The sequence below is a fragment of the Pyxicephalus adspersus genome, chromosome 5 (genome assembly GCF_032062135.1).
Source record: "Pyxicephalus adspersus chromosome 5, UCB_Pads_2.0, whole genome shotgun sequence".
Classification (NCBI taxonomy): Eukaryota; Metazoa; Chordata; class Amphibia; order Anura; family Pyxicephalidae; genus Pyxicephalus; species Pyxicephalus adspersus.
In genome coordinates, this window is record NC_092862.1 from 127,260,783 (window position 1) to 127,278,543 (window position 17,761).

The window sequence follows — 17,761 nt, forward strand, 5'->3', positions numbered from 1 at the left end:
GTGTTAGTGAGAGCTGGGTTTTAGTCAGCCAATGGATCAAGTTAAAGCTAGGTGTTTGGGAAATGTTTTTACATTTTTAACCTGTTTTAAGATCTGAGGCTCTTAGGAACTGAGCCCATAGCTACTAACATTAGATCATTGGTGACAACGAAAAAAACAAAATATACATTCTCTGTTTAATATATGCGGCTGGGGATTGTGTTTTAGAATGAGTTTTAATTAAAGTTTAGTATTACTTTAATAATGTCAAGATAACACATACAACATACATACACCATGTTATGCTGTTAGATTTTTTTATAAAATCTGCAGCCAATGCCAACTTTTATCATCTAAAAAAAAATATCTTTCATCCGGGGCAAGGTACAACGTTTTTAGACTTGTTTCTTTCTCAGACAAATTCAAAGAATATCACTCTAGTGAACAGAAAGAGTAGCATTTGCTCTGACTTTCCAACCACAATGCCAGCTTGAGCACACATGTATATGATGTGAATAGCGCATTATCGCATTATGGGTCTAAGGCTATATGGGTCAATCGACATGCTGAAGGTTTTTTTCAGTGGTACATATACTGTAGGTACAGTAGGTTTGATGAAACATAACCAGACTTACTTGTTCTGTCTCTTTATTCTCCTTTTCAAGCCTATGTTAACCAGGAAATATGAAAAAACAAAGATAAAAGTAAAATACATATTCTCTGTTGCTTTCATTGACTCTTCTTAGATAAACTCTAAACTAATATTTCAGTAAAAGAGACCAAGTTTATTTGCAAATCTGACCTATCAGCCCCACAGCACCTCCTGATTTTACAGTACAGTATTAGTAGAAATGAATTTAAACTAAAGATTTACTATGGCATAAAGAAAGTTTAGAAGTTTTAATTATTCCTAAGAAGTACCCTGAAGCATATATATTTTTGGAGTTCCTCCTAAACATAAAAGTACTTCCTGGTACATGAATTTCCCTAAATAATTCTTTACCTACAGCCTCGTAGCTGTATTTCTGCAGCAAGAGATCCAAGGGAAGAACATCTTTGAATTGAAGATTTCAAGATATATTTTTGTATATATGAGAATTTTGTGGTTGTGTTAACATCTACTAACAAAGAGGGGGTATTCAGAACTGTTTTATTACCAATAATACTACCAAACACCCTCATGCTTATTTAAAGAGTATCTTAAAAATATGATTTAAAGATTCTTTGAATTGCAGTGGTTGAATGCCACTACTTATGTAGTTGTTAGCTATGGTGATTCATCAAACTATAGTGAAACCTATAAAGAAATGTATTCAATCCTACTTATCACCTAGCATGAAGAATTGTGTGCTTAATTGCCCTAACCAACATCAGAAGGATTTGGCTTTTTTTATTAGGTGAGATGCATAGCATAGTGGCTAATTTGTTTACCAAACTTCTGTATAACAAGCAAGGGTCACAGTATAAGGTGAAGTTGTCAGGAATAGTGATCAACTGTGAACAACTGGTGTATAATAAAAAAAAGGTTCTAGCTCGGCCACGTGTGCCCTACTGTTGAATCTTCATTGTTGATGCTTTGTATATGCAGTTTTCTTGGTGGTATATTGTACTGTAAACTAGCAAAGTGCCCAAATTGGATCCACAATTACCTTTATATGAGCATACAGGATTTATAAGTGTAAATATTCAATTACTGCCTGGAAAACCCTGTAACTGGTCTTGGAGAATTAGAGAGGAAGGAACATAAATCAGTCAACTACAAAACTAGGACATAGAACAAATGTTTAAGTCCTATCTGAATAGAGTTTGTATGTTGGGTTTGCAAGAATATCACCCACATTTCTTCTCAATGCTATGTGCCTACATTAAGTAATTGACCAGTAATTCCTGACATAATATTCTTCCTTAACTTTAAAAAATGTTTCAACTTACTTTTCAAATTTATCTTCTTGTGAGTTAATTGTTTTCCCAACTTCTTGGATAATCTTTTCAAATGCTTCATTTGTATCTGTGGAAAGCATAAAACATATAATATATTGTATGATATATTTATTTATTTTATAGATTCTGTTAGGTACATGTTTATTTACTCTCTTTTGGGTTCTCTGCTTTAAGTTAAAGGCTTAGTCTGCGCTGTGAATAAATCTTTACTGATTATAGGATGTCCACGCCTTTTTCAGGCTCATATGGAAGCATGAAAACAAATAGCTTAGCCAAAATAATGCCTGTGTAAGCTGTAAAAAAAAATCTTGTGGGTTGGCTGGCACCCTGTACCATATTTGGTGGCAATGCCTTAAAATGAAGAGGTTCTGGATGGGTGTTTACCAAATTATTTATACTCTATTGGGCAGAGGTATCCATACAGATCTGTTTGAGACTCTCTTGATGCTGTGTCCCCAAGGAATCTCCAAGAGTCAGTTTCATCTCATTTGTATTCACAGCTGCGAAGCAGACACTGGCCATGTCCTGGTTGTCTGGCTTGCCTTCTGTGGTACTGGTGAAGAGGAAAGTAATTTGGTATCTGATAAATGAAAATATGGTAGCCAGACTCCAAAACTGCTTAAACATTTTCAGGAAGGTATGGGATTCATGGATTGAGAACTATCTGCTAGCAGATTTTACTATGAGTGGGATGATGGATGCACTTCCTTTTTGCCAGTGCACAACTGGAAATATTAAAGCCACATCGTACGGTATTTGGTCCTTCCCCTCCCCTTCCTCCCCTTTTTTTCCCTTGTATGTCTGTCTTGTCAGGTTGTTAATGGTAAGTGCCTTTCACTGGGGTAAGGTTAGTTGTTCTATTGTTAGAAGGATTGCTAATTGCTGGGTTTCATGAGGAGGCCCATTCGTATACCTATGTTATACATCTAACACGCTGAACTTTCAGGTTAATATATGAATGTTTATCACCCCCTGATGTAAGGGACCTTTTGGTAAACGTTATGTTATGTTTGTGGATTGTTCGTTTTATTTTTTGTGTGTCATGTTTATTAATATTTTATACTGAAAACCCAATAAAAACTTATTGAAAGGAAAAAAAAAATTCTTGTTAGATTTTTCTAATGGCTGACTTCCTTCCTGCTACTACATGACAGCATTAGACCAATCACCCCTGAAGGAGAATGTGTTAAGTGCTTCTACAAACCCACAAGATATCTTCCTCTCTCCTGGTGATTACACAGAACAACAGGGGTGCACAAGAAAAATAAGGGGAGAAGCAGTAAGGTGATCATGTTGCTATATTACAAATTTAGTTTATTGCTCCAAAGGTTATAGCGGAGTTTGAAAAGAAAATGACCTAGTGAACAATATTTCTAGACCCAGGGGTCCAGGAAAGGATGGCACAGAAATAAAACTTACAGGCATCCTTACTGCTAATTAGGTTCTGCAACTTTGTCACAACATTTTGTGTTCCTTGATCTGTAATGACAGAAAAAAATCATCTGGAAGTGAGGTACAGTATGTATAAAAATTCTGCTTATTATTGTATTTAAATGCTATTTTGATTTTGTTGTAAATGTAGGTGATACGTAGACACAGGCAATTTATCTAGCATGCATATAAAGTAACATAAGTAGCTGACCATCTATTGAAAGCATAAAACTTCTAAAACTCAATAACAAAAATGTAATGTAATGCAACCAAATGTATACCAATTGTACTACATCTATTGAGTATTAGCATTGTTACCCTAGGACAGTACTAAAGATCATCATCCCTTTTAACATTTCTATAAAATGTATGCAGTGTTCTGTAGTCCACAAAGATCACTGGGAACAATGATAACTGATAATAGCAAGGCACCCTATTACAAAAGGTAGAGGTAAGGTGGGTTGGGTTAGGTGCACCTACCCTTTCTGTAGGGGAGCAAGAGTGAACAAGACAAAACTCTAAATCTGAACTGTTAAGTTAGCAAAATCAGCTCCCATGTCTCTAGACTTATAAATTGACTTTAAAAGCTAGGCAATCAGCCACCAGTGTTTGGTAATAGAAAGAAAAATAAATCACCTGGAAGAAGCTTACAGAAGTACGGAACATTTTCACAAGTTAAATTCTTATACTGTCCAAGAAAAAAAAACAAAGGCACCGCAGCTGAGAAAGCGTAATGATAACCACTGTTTTTACCCTTAAAACCATATGCTACATTTAAACACGCTTCACTCACTGGTCATTTGCAAGGTTTGAATGTGGTAATGCAAAAATTGCCTATCATTCTAAGACTGTACATGTAAATAAAACAAAATCTTACAAGTTGATGCATTCTTTAAATTGTGTTTATCACGTGCCTTCTTTGCTTTCTTCACCCTAAAAAAACAAAGTATCTTTAAATATTGTTTAAGATGGGATTGTGTTTTCTTTTTTTTCCTTTGAGTATTAGTATTGCCAAAAAGTAGAACCCCAGTTATCCGGAAATCATATAACAAGAAAATTTAGATAACCGGCACCTGACAGCTCCGCTCGTCTGATTGCTCCTGCAGCCCTAGCGGAGCTATGTCATGTGTTCTGCATCCAAGAACACATATCACAGCTGCGCTAGGGCTGCCGGAGCAATCAGGAGAGCGGAGCTATCAGGAGAGCAGAGCACAGCTCCACTGATTGCTCCGTTCTGTGATTGGCTGAGAAAAGAGAAACCCTGAAGACGGCTCAAATGTCATCAGGGTTTTCCTTTTCTCAGCCATTCAGCACTAGAGGTTGATGGTAGCAAAGTGTCCCCATTCAAGTCTGGTGCTGAATGGCTGAGAAACCTCAGTTTCAGATTAACCTCAGTTAACCTGGAAATTAGACTTATCCGGAATCGGCCTTTCCCGTGGGTGCCGGATAACCGAGGTTCTACTGTATATTGTTAATGTTTGCAGTGGTTACACAACACACCTAGACCCACTATATAAACAATGGTTAACCATGACTGGCATAAAAAAGCTTCAGTCTATCCAAACTGGTCTGACAGTTATAGGAAGATGCTCTCTTGGGGACTGATTGTGCTTTATTTATAAACAGGAAATCAGATATTACCTTCAGCATTGCCTCATGGGAATCTTCCAGGTCCATGTGTTTCAATGGCAGTAATTGATTCCCACCAGGGAATGTCTGACAGAATGTCAGAGTCTCTGTTTTATAAACACATATATTGAATACCCTTAAACAATACCTAGTGGTTAATATCCTTCTAACCCATAGTTTTATCCACTCCCAAAATGACTGAGCCTTAGCAGCTGATGGTAGTTATTCTGAAATGGACAAACCTTGTCGGCTCATTCTAGGGTATAGAAAGGTTTTCCGTTATCTTGTTGAAAGTGGAAAATATATTTATTCTACTTACGTTGTGATTGGCTCAACAACTGGCCCTGAAGGAGGATCCTGGGAATATGTTTTCAGAAGATCTTGAAATTGACTTTTTATTCCATCCAGTTTGTGGAAGCTTTGTTTCAGGTGATCAATAAGTTCAGCTATTGTGTCAGGGGATTCCATTGCATTTTCGGTTGTTGTCATGTCTGCTTCAATTAACTAAGTCAGGTAAAAAAAGAAAACATCCTGCGTAACTGTCACAAAATATTTTTATAGACCTAAATGATGTATCAATGTACGTGGTGGATTTTTCCGCTAAACTTTTTATGTTTTACTGTACAAATTGTAACCAGGGACCAGAAACTTTATATCTGGTTTGTTCCTTCTCCTCCTCGTTAGCTGATAAATTTGATGGATGATGTCACTGGTGGCCAAGAGGAATGTGCATGGTAAAGGAGGGGCAGGTTGGATACGGAAATTTTAGGATTTTAACCCTTAAATATTTGTTAGCACAAGATTGGTCACTAGTGGTAGATTTTTTTCTCACTTTATTCCTTCATGATAATTCTAGAATGTAGGATGTACCTATGTGTGATATATTGACTATTGGCAATAGACAACAAGACAAATAGAAGGATAATTCTCCCAATCAACAATACAGACTGCAATTAAAACTTCTCAGAGATTCTAACCTTTTCTGACTCTATCTTAAAAATGAATAAATGTTGCAATTTTAAAAAATAGAGACCAAATCTATTGGTATTCTTTACAAAATGACATTCTATACCATGATATCAACAACACAAATATAGGCCAGAATAATTCCTAGGTTTCAGTACAAAAAGAATAGTGACATCCCGCTGGGGAGAAGTGTAAAGTCTATTTATGCATGCTACATTCCTATTGCTCCTGCACTTGAACCAAGGTGCCTCAAGTATACTGAGAAAAAAAGTCAGTATAAAGTTTAATTGGAGCACGCTTTTCACAGAAAAAAATAATTTTAAACAAAATGTGTTTTTTAGTTACATAGTAAGTCAGTTTGAAAAAAGACCATCAAGTTCAACCACTAGGTAAATAAACATATCTTAGATACTTAGAAACCCTATGGACATAGTATATCCAGAGAAAAGGCAAAAAAAAAATCCCTGCTACAATTTGCTCAAAACAGGGGAAAAAATTCCCTCCTAATTCCTTGAGGCAATCGGATATTTCCTGGATCAATTTTAATACTCTGTTATATTCTGTGCTTCTAGAAAAGCATCTAGCTTTTTTTAGTTAAAGCAAATTTGTTTAGATCCCTAAATATAATCTATTCTTGCATGCCTGAGGGTGGCTATGCAAATTATCCAATGTCTTAAGTCAGACATTTGGAATGCTTGTTATTCATACCTGCCAGGCTTTATTGAAAGTCATGGTGTGCCTGTGGTCACCCATTAACTGAAACATTAAACACAAGAAAAAAAAACGCTCTCACTAGTTCATGGAAACAGAGATTTTTTTTTTCTTATTCCTGTTTCAAAACTCCTCAGTTAGACAAGCTAAAAGAGAGATTGGCCACATATAGGTCCTATTTAGGTTTCTTAATGTCCTACATGTATAAAGCATAGCCATGAATAAATGTATAAAACAGGAAACTGTGACATCCCGTACAAAGAATTACTTTTTACGTATACAAAAAATGCACATAAAATGAAAATTTGCTAAAATTTTCACCTGTTCTAGAAGCTGCACTTCCTTACCATACCACTGCAAGACAAAATTAAAGTTATTTATGGGCTGTGCACACTTTATATAGACCAATTCTAAAACACGAAACAGCTTTAATGTGGTGTGACAATTCTTCACCATACTACCAACATTTCTGTAGTAGGCAAGGTTTTTGTTCAGTGCATCTTGCGTTTATTAGTACTGTATATTATGTAAGCATAGAATATCTAATGAGCCATGATATTTATATTACCATCTAGATTATTATATATTATTATATAGACCTAGAAATCTAATAACTGAAAAGGTAACAATGTAATAGATGTCAACTGGCCATACATTAAGCTTTTTTTTCATTCCCTGTTTTCCTCAAAAAGTAAAAATAATATTGGTAATATAAAAGATAGATAATTCTTGTTATATGAAAGATATGTTGGCTTTGTCTGTTACTGCAATAAAGCCTATTATGTTCACCTCCCAACTTGGTCAATGGGCTAACGTTTTAAGTAGGGAGCCCAATGACCAGCTGGAAGAATGCACACAACAGGCTGACAAACACTACAACTGATTCCAAGACTTTAGATTATTAGCATTGTCAGACTGCAGCAGTAACTACTGTAAGAATCTCCATCCTAGAAACCTACCAAATAAAATCACATCATTTGCTTAAGATACCTGTACATAGTGACACATGTTGCCAAACATTTTGAAAAATAGATTTAGGGTTTGCATGCAATTTACCATAAAATATTGTTAAAATATACTACAGTACTCAAAAATAAAGTTTATATTTTTAATCACATGTGCTAGATTATAAACTGAACATACCAGGTGCAAAGACTCCAATATCTGATAAAAGAAAACAAAAACATAATTATAAAATAATACTGCAGGAACAAATTTTATTTTAAATTTGTGTGGAGTAGGGAACTGCCATTAGCCTATTTTTTGTTGACCCTATACCATATCACTTCACCAGAGTGTAGAATTTCAACATTTGCCCCCAGAATAATTTTTCTATTTAAAGAGTATCCTTTACTTTTTGTTCTAGGGACAACACCAACATTTTAACATTTCCTAATTTTCTGTTCAAACCCTTACTATTGAAACAAAAACAAGAGCAAAAGGTTTTTCCTAGACATATACTTAAACTCTGAATAAAATATTTTATTTGTTCCCCTTTCTAAAACTGATTTCTAGGTAGGATAATTCAGATGAAATTGCAACACTAATGAACTGCTGAAAATCTAATATTTCTTACCTGATATTCTGCGTGAATTGTGATGTCCAGTTCATTGGCAGCAGAGTGGCACGTGGACAGAAAAGCACATAGTGGTTTCTCCTAAAATAAGTAATATTTGGCTGAATAAATACAATTAATAAATATGAAATAATAAATATTAATTTCCCACTTAATACATAAAAACTTTGTGCTTTCTTCCTAATAGCGCTAAATGTGCATCTTTTTTTGCCAGATACCCGAAGCGATCAGGCAGGTAAATGGAATTATTGGAGGAGGGTCATTGTCTGTACCTTTCTGCAATAATGATCTGCCTGATCGTGGATCGTGGAAATGGAACTTTCTTTGGCCTTTATCTTGGTGTACTATATGTTCTTCCCTTCCTTTCTCCCCCTTTTATTGTTAAATAGTTCTCCTGGGGAAGGATATGTAGGTTCTCATGCTAAGAAGTAGGAAAATGATGGATATTTGAAAAATGTAACATATTTACAAGCTTTAGATGAATAGAGATATATATAAGGTATTATACTTTTGTCTTTTGTTACCCACATATGATAAACTAAGCCTGGTATTTGGCTTAAATGTGGCCTACATATTCATACTACATTTGATTTGTATTCTTTTCTTGTCAGGACCTATACTTGTATTTGTATGTTTGATTTTATGTACACTTTTGTTCTTCTGTATTAGTTTGTTGTATTGTTTAAAATTAATTATTTTGTAAAAGTTTCAATACAAATTTACATTAAAAAAGTGGAACTTAGTTCTGCTTTAAAGCGTAAATGAACCATTTATATATATAGATGTTGGCTACCTACATTTGTCAGCGGAAAAAAAAATTCTCCATACTAAGTCAAATGATTGTGCTATCTTTGTCAGATGGATTCCTCATACCACACAAAGAAGCACATTTCATCTCGGGAGAGGGGATGAAAAACAAACTGATCATGAGACATCATCTAACTAATATATGTGGGAGATACCATTAAGCCCTATTAGGCTGTATACACATGTTCAGTCATTGTTGCCTAAAACAATTGTTATTGATCATTTCGGGAGACAAAAGGAAGGTACTGCAATTTTTCCATTAGAAAGTAATAGTTGTCATTCGTGATGGTTGTTTGGTGATCCAGCTCAATGGATCGCTAAGTGATGTAGGAAGTAACGCTAGATATTCACTCATCACCAACGTTTGTTTAGGTTGCTAAAATTCTTGCATCATTACCCAGCCTAAGGTAATCAATTAAACACACTATGATTGTCCAACCTAAATGAAATAACAGCCTCTTGTGGGATTCATTTCTCCTTATACAGAGATGGTAAATGTGTTCTTACTGCAGGTGAAGACTCCTTGGTCATTTCTCCACTGCTTTCATTATACATATCTTCCAGATTTCTGACATACTATTAGGAACAAATAAAGCACAAAGAATTAGCATGTGTTTAAGAGAAAACAAAGTCTGTAAGGCAAACTTCTAACTGTGTTTTGTGTTTCTGAATGAGGACCCTGAAAATATGGGTAATAGTTTGAACACTTATAGGAACATTTTTCATAGAATCATAACACATACAAACATGTAAGAACCATGCTTAAAGCAAATATTTAAACCTCACATACTTTTTAGAATTCAAGTTTAAGAGCATGTACCACGTTAACATGAAAAAAAGGTAAAAAATATGGTCTGTATTTTTCTAGGCTTTTTTTAGGGACACTTTTGGACCAAAAGGGGCCCTGGGCAAATATAAAGTAAGAGCCCCAAATGTGCATAGTTTCAGCTCCCTGCACCCCTACAATTCTGTCAATTGAGACCCTTGTGCCCAGTTTGCCCCACCCTAAAAACAGAACTTTGTTACTGTATGGGACCATTACAAAAATGTTTTACCTCACTGAGTTTGTTGCGTATCTGTTTCATTTCATTTATTGAAGTTTCAGCCCTGATTCGGCTCTCAGGCCCTGCCAGTGGAATTGCATATTGTAGGACAGTTTCCACCTCAGGTGCAGGTTTCTTTTCCATTGTAAAAGGTTCTTCCACTGCTGTTTTTGTTAGCTGTTTTTCTTTGGGAATGGGTGTTGTTTTCTTTCTACTCGCTGGTGTTCTGTTGGTATCGTTCTTGCCATTTACAGAACTCTCTGTAGTACGTCTCATGGTTGCAGAGAGCTGGTGATCCTGGTTTATTGAATAAAAGAAAAAAAATTACTGAGGAATTAATCTTTAAAAGCTGGACCATAACTGCTACCTGAAGGTACAGCACATTTGCAGTAAAGGGTCATGTCCTTTTAATTAGGCCATTCCTCTACAACACAGACAATTACTTGGGTCACCGGTGGTGCCACATGGAAAAATGTTAGGCTTTTAAGCTAAGCTTTTAAAAGCTGATTCATTGTTTTAATAGGTAATAAATTGACATAAAAACATAACAGTGAAGAAGCTGTAGGGTCATTTCACATGCTTACCAGACCAACTGTGGCTGCACTGCTAAGAAAAGCCTGGCCTCATACAGACATCTAATAGACATCGGAGAATTGTCACTAGAAATGATCTTTTGTGATAATTTCTAGTGACATAAATGAATGAGAGCTGTACATGGGGTACTTGGGTGTACCATCAAACCTGGAATGAATTTATTACAAATCAAATTGCTAAAAGTTGGCAAATGTTTTAATCCAGGACCAGATTCATTCCAGGTTTGCTGGATCACCCAGGTTCTCCCATTATAATCTATTGTCTTCAATCCTAGAGAGATTTTATAAATCAGGCACACAGAGTTTATTCTGTTCCATAGAGAGGGGAGGTGGAGGACGAGTGAGTGGCACCCCACTGTGCTCTCCTCCATAGGAGTGAAGAGTAGTCAATATCCTATGAAAAAGAAAACAGCAGGGTGCCGCTGGCTTGTCTTCCCCCTCCCCTCTCTATTTAACAGAACAGTCTTGTCTATATCATTAATATTATTATTATTAATATTATTAATAATTTAACTATTAATAAACAGTAATTTATTTGTAGCCAATCTATTATGCAGCGCTGTACATTAAATACGGGTTGCAAATGACAGACAGATACAGTCAGTGACACAGGAGGAGGTGGACCCTGCTCGAAGAGTTTACAATCTAGGAGAATGTACACAGCTCTCATTTGTTCTCCAATCACTGGAAAAGATCACAAAAGATGGTTTCTAGTGGCCATCATCTGACATCCATCAGACCCATGTAGGAGGTCTGACTGGTAGTTCACAGGCGAAGTTTATGCCAATATTTGACTGACAGATTCAATCTATAATCTAATCTTTAAAAAATCAGTCAATAGTCTAATAATGTTTTGCACTTCGAAAAAATAAGAAAGTGTTCAGAAATTTGAATAGATGTACATGGTTTGTACACTGGGGACAAGTTGTATACATTCATTGGATGTTTACGAACATACGCATTCTACTCCCAACCTATTAGAACACAAAACATCAGTGTCTTGTGAACAGTTGCTGCTAAATTTCTTCTAGATTCACTTTAGATTAAACCAGAAATCAGATTGTAGGTGTAAATATTTCTGTGTGTACTGGGCTCCATTTCATGCATCAGTGAGCTTCTTGCATGAGCGTGTTGCAATACCAAAACAGCAACAAGAGCCCTTTGGTAATAGATACAGATTTGCTGGTGTCTCTTGTATTTGATCATATCTGTGTTTATGGAAGGTTACCATGAGAACTAATTAACTGAAAAGAAAAAACAAAATATCCATCTTAAATCGCCTGGGTTTTCCTTCAATATTATTCCTGGTACAAAGATCTGCCAGCACAGTGACAAAATATGATTTCCTATGTTGGCCTGAAAGGGGCTCTGGAATGTGTATAATAAAAGAATCTGCCATTACTCAGTCCTATGTATTTTTCTGGAGCATTCCAATCAAGTTGGACATAGAAAGGTGCAAAGACCTTAGAAGCCTTCCTTAGCCAACAGGGGCCCCAAGTAAGTTCAGGAGAAGGGCCCAAGTCTATGTTAAGCCTGTGTCTGCCACTCATTACAATGTTTATACTAATACTAAATAAACTCTGAAAAATTAAGAGTATAGGCAATGGCCCCACTGTGCAATAGAAGCAACAACAAAGCTATGTGGCTAAAACTCGGATACTTATAGAAAAGACTTGAGTACACATGTTCAATTTTGTTTTGAGGACAAAAGCGTGCCAGATGAATGAAAGAGGGCTGTACACACAGCACAATTCTGTTCTTTGGATGTGGGGTTAGAGGGAGCGAGCGGCACCCCACTGTGCTTTCCTCCATGGATTTGTACATCAGTTGTTCTCAATTGGTCGTTAATGAATCTGTCAGACACCACTGTACACATACCAGATTCCTGCTTGAGACGCAAGCCCCACCATTCAACCATATTGGAAGAAAATCATCTGATGTGTGTACATAGCCCTATTTCCAATCTCCTCTAAAACCTTTACCTTCTCAACAATCTGATTGCACAATTACTTGTAGATCTACTAATAACTCTATAGTGGTCCCTATAGTGTCAGATTAAAAATATAGAGAATTGAAAATTTGTTGTTTGTAGGCCAATACACTATATAGTTTTGGTCAGAGGAAGATAGCACAGATGTGGTACAATTAGGGCTATTGGATACAAGAAAGCAATCAGATCTGATCTGAAACCAAAGAGAATTTAGCAGCCGGCCAGTCATAAAAGGATACTTTTGGGGTTCTGATCTGTTGTGAATAGGTGGGACATGTTGGTTATTATGAATCGAAAGTACACACGTCTCAAAAGTACATCGAAAGTACACAAGTCTCACGTATGAATGAGTCAATTAAATCTGATTGGTATGGATTAAAACTGAGTGACGGTGGAATCTCATACACATGTGTGTAGTGTTTTGGGACCTCTGATACCTGATTGGTCAGTTCAGCCCATAACTGGCAGCAGATCTGCTTGTGTGTACTAAGTCTTTAATTGCAATGTGCATCGCCAGGTGTTCTTCTTTTACAGATAAAATCTGAAATCTGGTCGTGAGTGACCAGCATCAGTAAACTGTTGGATTGGACAACCAATGGCTTTAGGATTTGATATTTTGCTGATTACCATACTTAATATGTAATTTGTCTTCTATACTGTCCCATGTCAGAAGCTGTGCATTTTTCAGCACGTCAAAGCCAGCGCAGTGTCAGGCATTGAGCCCCGATTTATTAAAGCTCTTCAAGACTGGAGAAGATAGACTATCTGGGTGATCCAGCAAACCTGGAATGGATGTCTTAAAATAATTTGCCATTACTTTGCAAAGGTTTTCAGTCCTGGACTGGATCTGTTCCAGGTTTGCTGGATCAACCAGGTTCACTCATGATAGTCTGTCTTCACCATTCATGGAGAGCTTTAATAAATCAAGTCCATTGTCAAGGTAAATTTAGCCTACATGCAATAAAATACGGCCTATAATGTGTGTACATAGATGATAGCAAAAGACAACAAAGAGAAATATGAACATCACAGGATACAAATAACAACTCAGTAAAGAGAAGTATAACATATTCACTATTACATATTCTGCCCTATGTCACTATTCCTGGTGCCGTCTGTGGATTGATGACGTCACACAGCAGCCCAGCAGCATTCAGGCCTCCGCAGATGTCCTGAACAACACTTGTGTTTACATCACCAAGCTAGTGTGACTGGACACTCCTCTAAGCTTCCTGATTGGCTGCCACAGCCAGAGGAAAGGGTACTCAAGTTAGACAGCTCCATTGTTGTGCTTGTGTTTCCCATAGCAACCAGTCAGATTTCTTCATATAATAACCCTACAATACAGAGAATAAAATTATGTTCCCTTATCAAACACTTTATTGCACAGGGTGATTAGATGGGGTCATTTGTTAGAAATGTTGGTAGTAGATGTAGTTATGAAAACCATAAAGGCAATAGCTTTTTAATCTGTTACAGTACTACTAACGTTACAGACAAAACATGCCTGGTTCCTATGGCCAATATTCAACGTTTCTTTATGGACATCTAATCAAGTACAAGTAACATTTGTTGTATTTTTTTAGGCACAGGGGGCTGCATTCCCATAATAATACTTCCAATCCTTTGTTTAAGGTCTTATTTTCTTTAAGTAATACATAATCTGACATTCCCTCAAACACTCACTGGTGGAGTTACTGCCATTGAAACACATGAACCTAATAGATTCCCATGAGGGAATATTTAAGGCAATATGTGATTCACTGTTTAATAAATAAAGCCCTTTGTTTTATGAAGACTTTATACACCATCGTAATGGCCATATACTGTACACTATCAATTCTGTGGCTGGTAGTTTGAATGATTGTTAATGTAATGAACTATCCGCTCCCATGACATCATGGAGATGAAGTGACACCTTGCTGGTGTGCCCAACCAAGAATTGACTCTAGGAACAAGCAAGTGTTCTTTGCTTTTAGCAAATCTGTTGGTGGTTAATTACCGCTAGACAGGAGCGAAAGTGGCCTACAAAATTATTCCTACACGAATGAGTCCTACAGTCAGACTCGGGGTTACCGCTGGGGAGGTTATAGGAGATCCAGGGCTCCCAGATATCATCAAATTTACCCAGGAAATTCTCTAACGAGTTGGTGAGTCTGTCATTAACCCCTCTGGTGGTATTCCTGAGTGTGACTCGGGGTGAATTTTACATGCAAAAAGCGGTAAACCCGAGTCACACTTTGGGTAGGGAAAAGAAAAACTCCTACCTGCAATCCCCGACCGGCTTCTGCATCACATCCTCGGTGTGATGCGTGAAGCATCAGTACGCTAGGGAGGCGTACTGTACATTGTATTCTGCTTTTAAATGCTTGATCACAGGTAAATATAATACATAAAAAATAGTAAATGCAAAAGTGTAACTATTAGTGCATAAAACAGCTTTGTCCAGTGCCCTAATTTACAGTTTGTCCACTATAAGCCCTTTCTTTGACCTGACCTTTGCTTGAACTTTTCCTGACTTATTTCATCACTTCTTGATTTCATCATTTGAACACTTGTCTCTGACCTTGAACATTCCTGACTGCTTACTGGAGACTTGACCACATCCATGGCATCCAAAAGGCGTCTCGGCAGGGCAAATCTGTTTTTGAACAACTAGAAAGCAGCAATAGTGGTTTGGAGTCACTTACCAGGAATTTTGTCATCAGACAGTGACAGTGAAAGTGAACTTAGCAACGAATCTGAACTTGAGGTCAGTAATGTGTGGCTCAGGCAGCGTCCCCAAGATTACTATTTACTGGCGCACCTTGTGTGAAAATTGATGCTGAACGCAACGACCTCTCTGCATACCTGCAAGTGTTTCTGACTGATGAGGTTATTGAGACAAACAGGCATGCTGCACAACAATTAGCTGCTCCACACCTGAGGTTTGCAAGAGGCAGAAGTGACCAAAGATGACATTTGGCTATTTTTGGGCTTAGTGATACTTTAGGGAGTGCTGGGCAAACCCCTGCAGAACAGGTATTGGTCTACCAAGAAATTACTTGCCAATCCATTCTTTGCTACAGTCATGCCAGAGTACAGATTTACCCTGATCATGAAGGATTTACACTTTGCCAACAACGAAGAGTTTGATGAAACTAATATGGGAAGTATCTCAAATGATTCTTAAAAAATTCCAACAGACCCTTTGTGCCAGACATCAGCATAAACAAAAGTCTAATGGCCTACAAGGGGAGGCTCAGCTGGTTGAAGTACATTGCGTCAAAGAGAACACAATTTGGCATGAAATCCTACATGTTGTTCTAATCATCAACTGGCTATATTTGAAATTCAGTCCTTAAAGCTGCGTACACACTTCCAATTTTTATCGTTGGTAAACGAACGACGAACGATCCTGCACGATATCTGCGAACGATCGTATGGCACCGATCCTTTACATACAGATAACGACACGATCGTTCAAAGATATTGTACACACGATAGATGCGATCGTTTGAACGATACAGGAAGTGACGTGCACCACAGGAAGTGAGCGAACGTTCGTTCATCGCGCATGCTCAGACCATGGACGATCACTGAACGACCGTACACACGATAGATGGTCAACGATCGTCGTCCAATCCGATCCGCCGGTCCGGTCGTTCATTTCCAACGACTATCCTCGTTCGTCGGCGTCGTTGGTTACTTTTTTTACGAACGATTTTTGGCCAATCGATCGTTCATCGTTCGTTCGTCGTTCATTTCCAACGATAAAAATTGGAAGTGTGTACGCAGCTTTACACTGCAAAAGGGACAACATTTAACCCAAAATGCAGCAACCATGGAATGGCAACATCTTCTGTTCTCTCACTCATTGAGCCATTGCTAAATCAGGGCTATTGTGTCACAACAGACAAATTTAACACTTCTCCTGAACTTTATGAGTTTCTTCTGCAACACAAAACAGATGCGTATGGTACCGTTAGGGCTAACCTGCACAACCTGCCATCACTGTTTGCAAAAAGGAAGCTGAAGAGGAGAAATGGTTGTCTGGCAGAAAGGAAAAATGATGGCCCTGAGATGGCGTGACAAAAAAGAGGGATGACAGTGGAAGGAAGATCTGAAAGGAAACCAGGTTCTACTGTCCTGTTGTGATGTTGGACTTTGTGCAGTACCATGTTTTAAAATTTACCATACCAGGGATGTCTACTTATCATTTAATTTAAATTTATCAATAAAATTGAACCCTCGTTTGTACAAATTTCAGATTGTTTTTGATTTGATAACATTTTTAAAATACATTGATTGTTGTTATAATATTTCATTATTTTTTATAAATATTATTTATAATTATTTATTATATTATAATGTATTATTTGTGTTTCAAACTTTAATATACCGGGGAGTTATTGCTAAGAATTACAGGTTTTTAATATTTGCTAATATTAAACAACAAATTTCATGCAAAACAAAGTACCGCGTTTGGCATAAAAATACTGACATAATTAGAGCGCCAGGGAGGTTAATGTACTCATTCTCCCTCAGAGAGGGTAGGTATATCCTCTCTATTTTAAAGGAGCTTCCAGATTTCTCAATAACCTCCCTAACTTACCCCCACTGTTTTTTGGGTGGAAAAGCCCTGTCCCTTAACATTGGAACCCCCCGAATGCTGCCCTCTCTTTTCTTTTTTTAATATATATGCAATTTCCACAAAATGCAAGCCTATCCCTAGGGATACATGTTTCAAAAGTCAATCGGCATAGCAGTGCCCAAATATTTTACAGGTTTGCTTCCCATCTCCCTTCTGTGTCCTCTAAGGTCATAGTATACATCACTTTAAAATTTTACTTTAAAACCCCCAAAAAGTTCCAAGCTAATTTAAGATCAGCTTTGCATCCAAGCAACTAGCATTGCTAAAGCAGAACTTAAATCCCACTTTTAAAGATTATTACAGGTAATGTCCCTTCTCCAATAACTATTCTTACCTGCCTGATCACTTTGCAGAACTGACAAAAAAAAGTTGTGTATCGGATTGCAATTAGATAAGGAGTCATTTAATTATTCATTTGTGTTATTATTGTGTTTCCTTTACGGTAAATCGATCAGTATTCTC

The 17,761-nt window shown here is 37.0% G+C and overlaps 1 protein-coding gene across 4 annotated transcripts in view; it reads right to left on the reverse strand.

Moving 5' to 3' along the window:
* Nucleotides 1-13,970, reverse strand: part of CCDC7 (coiled-coil domain containing 7) — a 40,808-nt gene extending 26,838 nt beyond the window's left edge. For all 4 annotated transcript variants that reach the window (XM_072412656.1, XM_072412657.1, XM_072412655.1 and 1 more), the window contains exons 1-11: nucleotides 13,748-13,970; nucleotides 10,096-10,380; nucleotides 9,548-9,616; nucleotides 8,234-8,314; nucleotides 7,801-7,821; nucleotides 6,979-7,011; nucleotides 5,300-5,484; nucleotides 4,229-4,284; nucleotides 3,340-3,399; nucleotides 1,912-1,987; nucleotides 615-645 (exon numbers count right to left, since the gene is read on the reverse strand). In XM_072412656.1, the coding sequence (XP_072268757.1) occupies nucleotides 615-645; nucleotides 1,912-1,987; nucleotides 3,340-3,399; nucleotides 4,229-4,284; nucleotides 5,300-5,484; nucleotides 6,979-7,011; nucleotides 7,801-7,821; nucleotides 8,234-8,314; nucleotides 9,548-9,616; nucleotides 10,096-10,359 (876 nt within the window). In that variant the 5' untranslated portion in view covers nucleotides 10,360-10,380; nucleotides 13,748-13,970. The remainder of the gene's footprint in view (nucleotides 1-614; nucleotides 646-1,911; nucleotides 1,988-3,339; nucleotides 3,400-4,228; nucleotides 4,285-5,299; nucleotides 5,485-6,978; nucleotides 7,012-7,800; nucleotides 7,822-8,233; nucleotides 8,315-9,547; nucleotides 9,617-10,095; nucleotides 10,381-13,747) is intronic.
* Nucleotides 13,971-17,761: the final 3,791 nt, after the last annotated feature.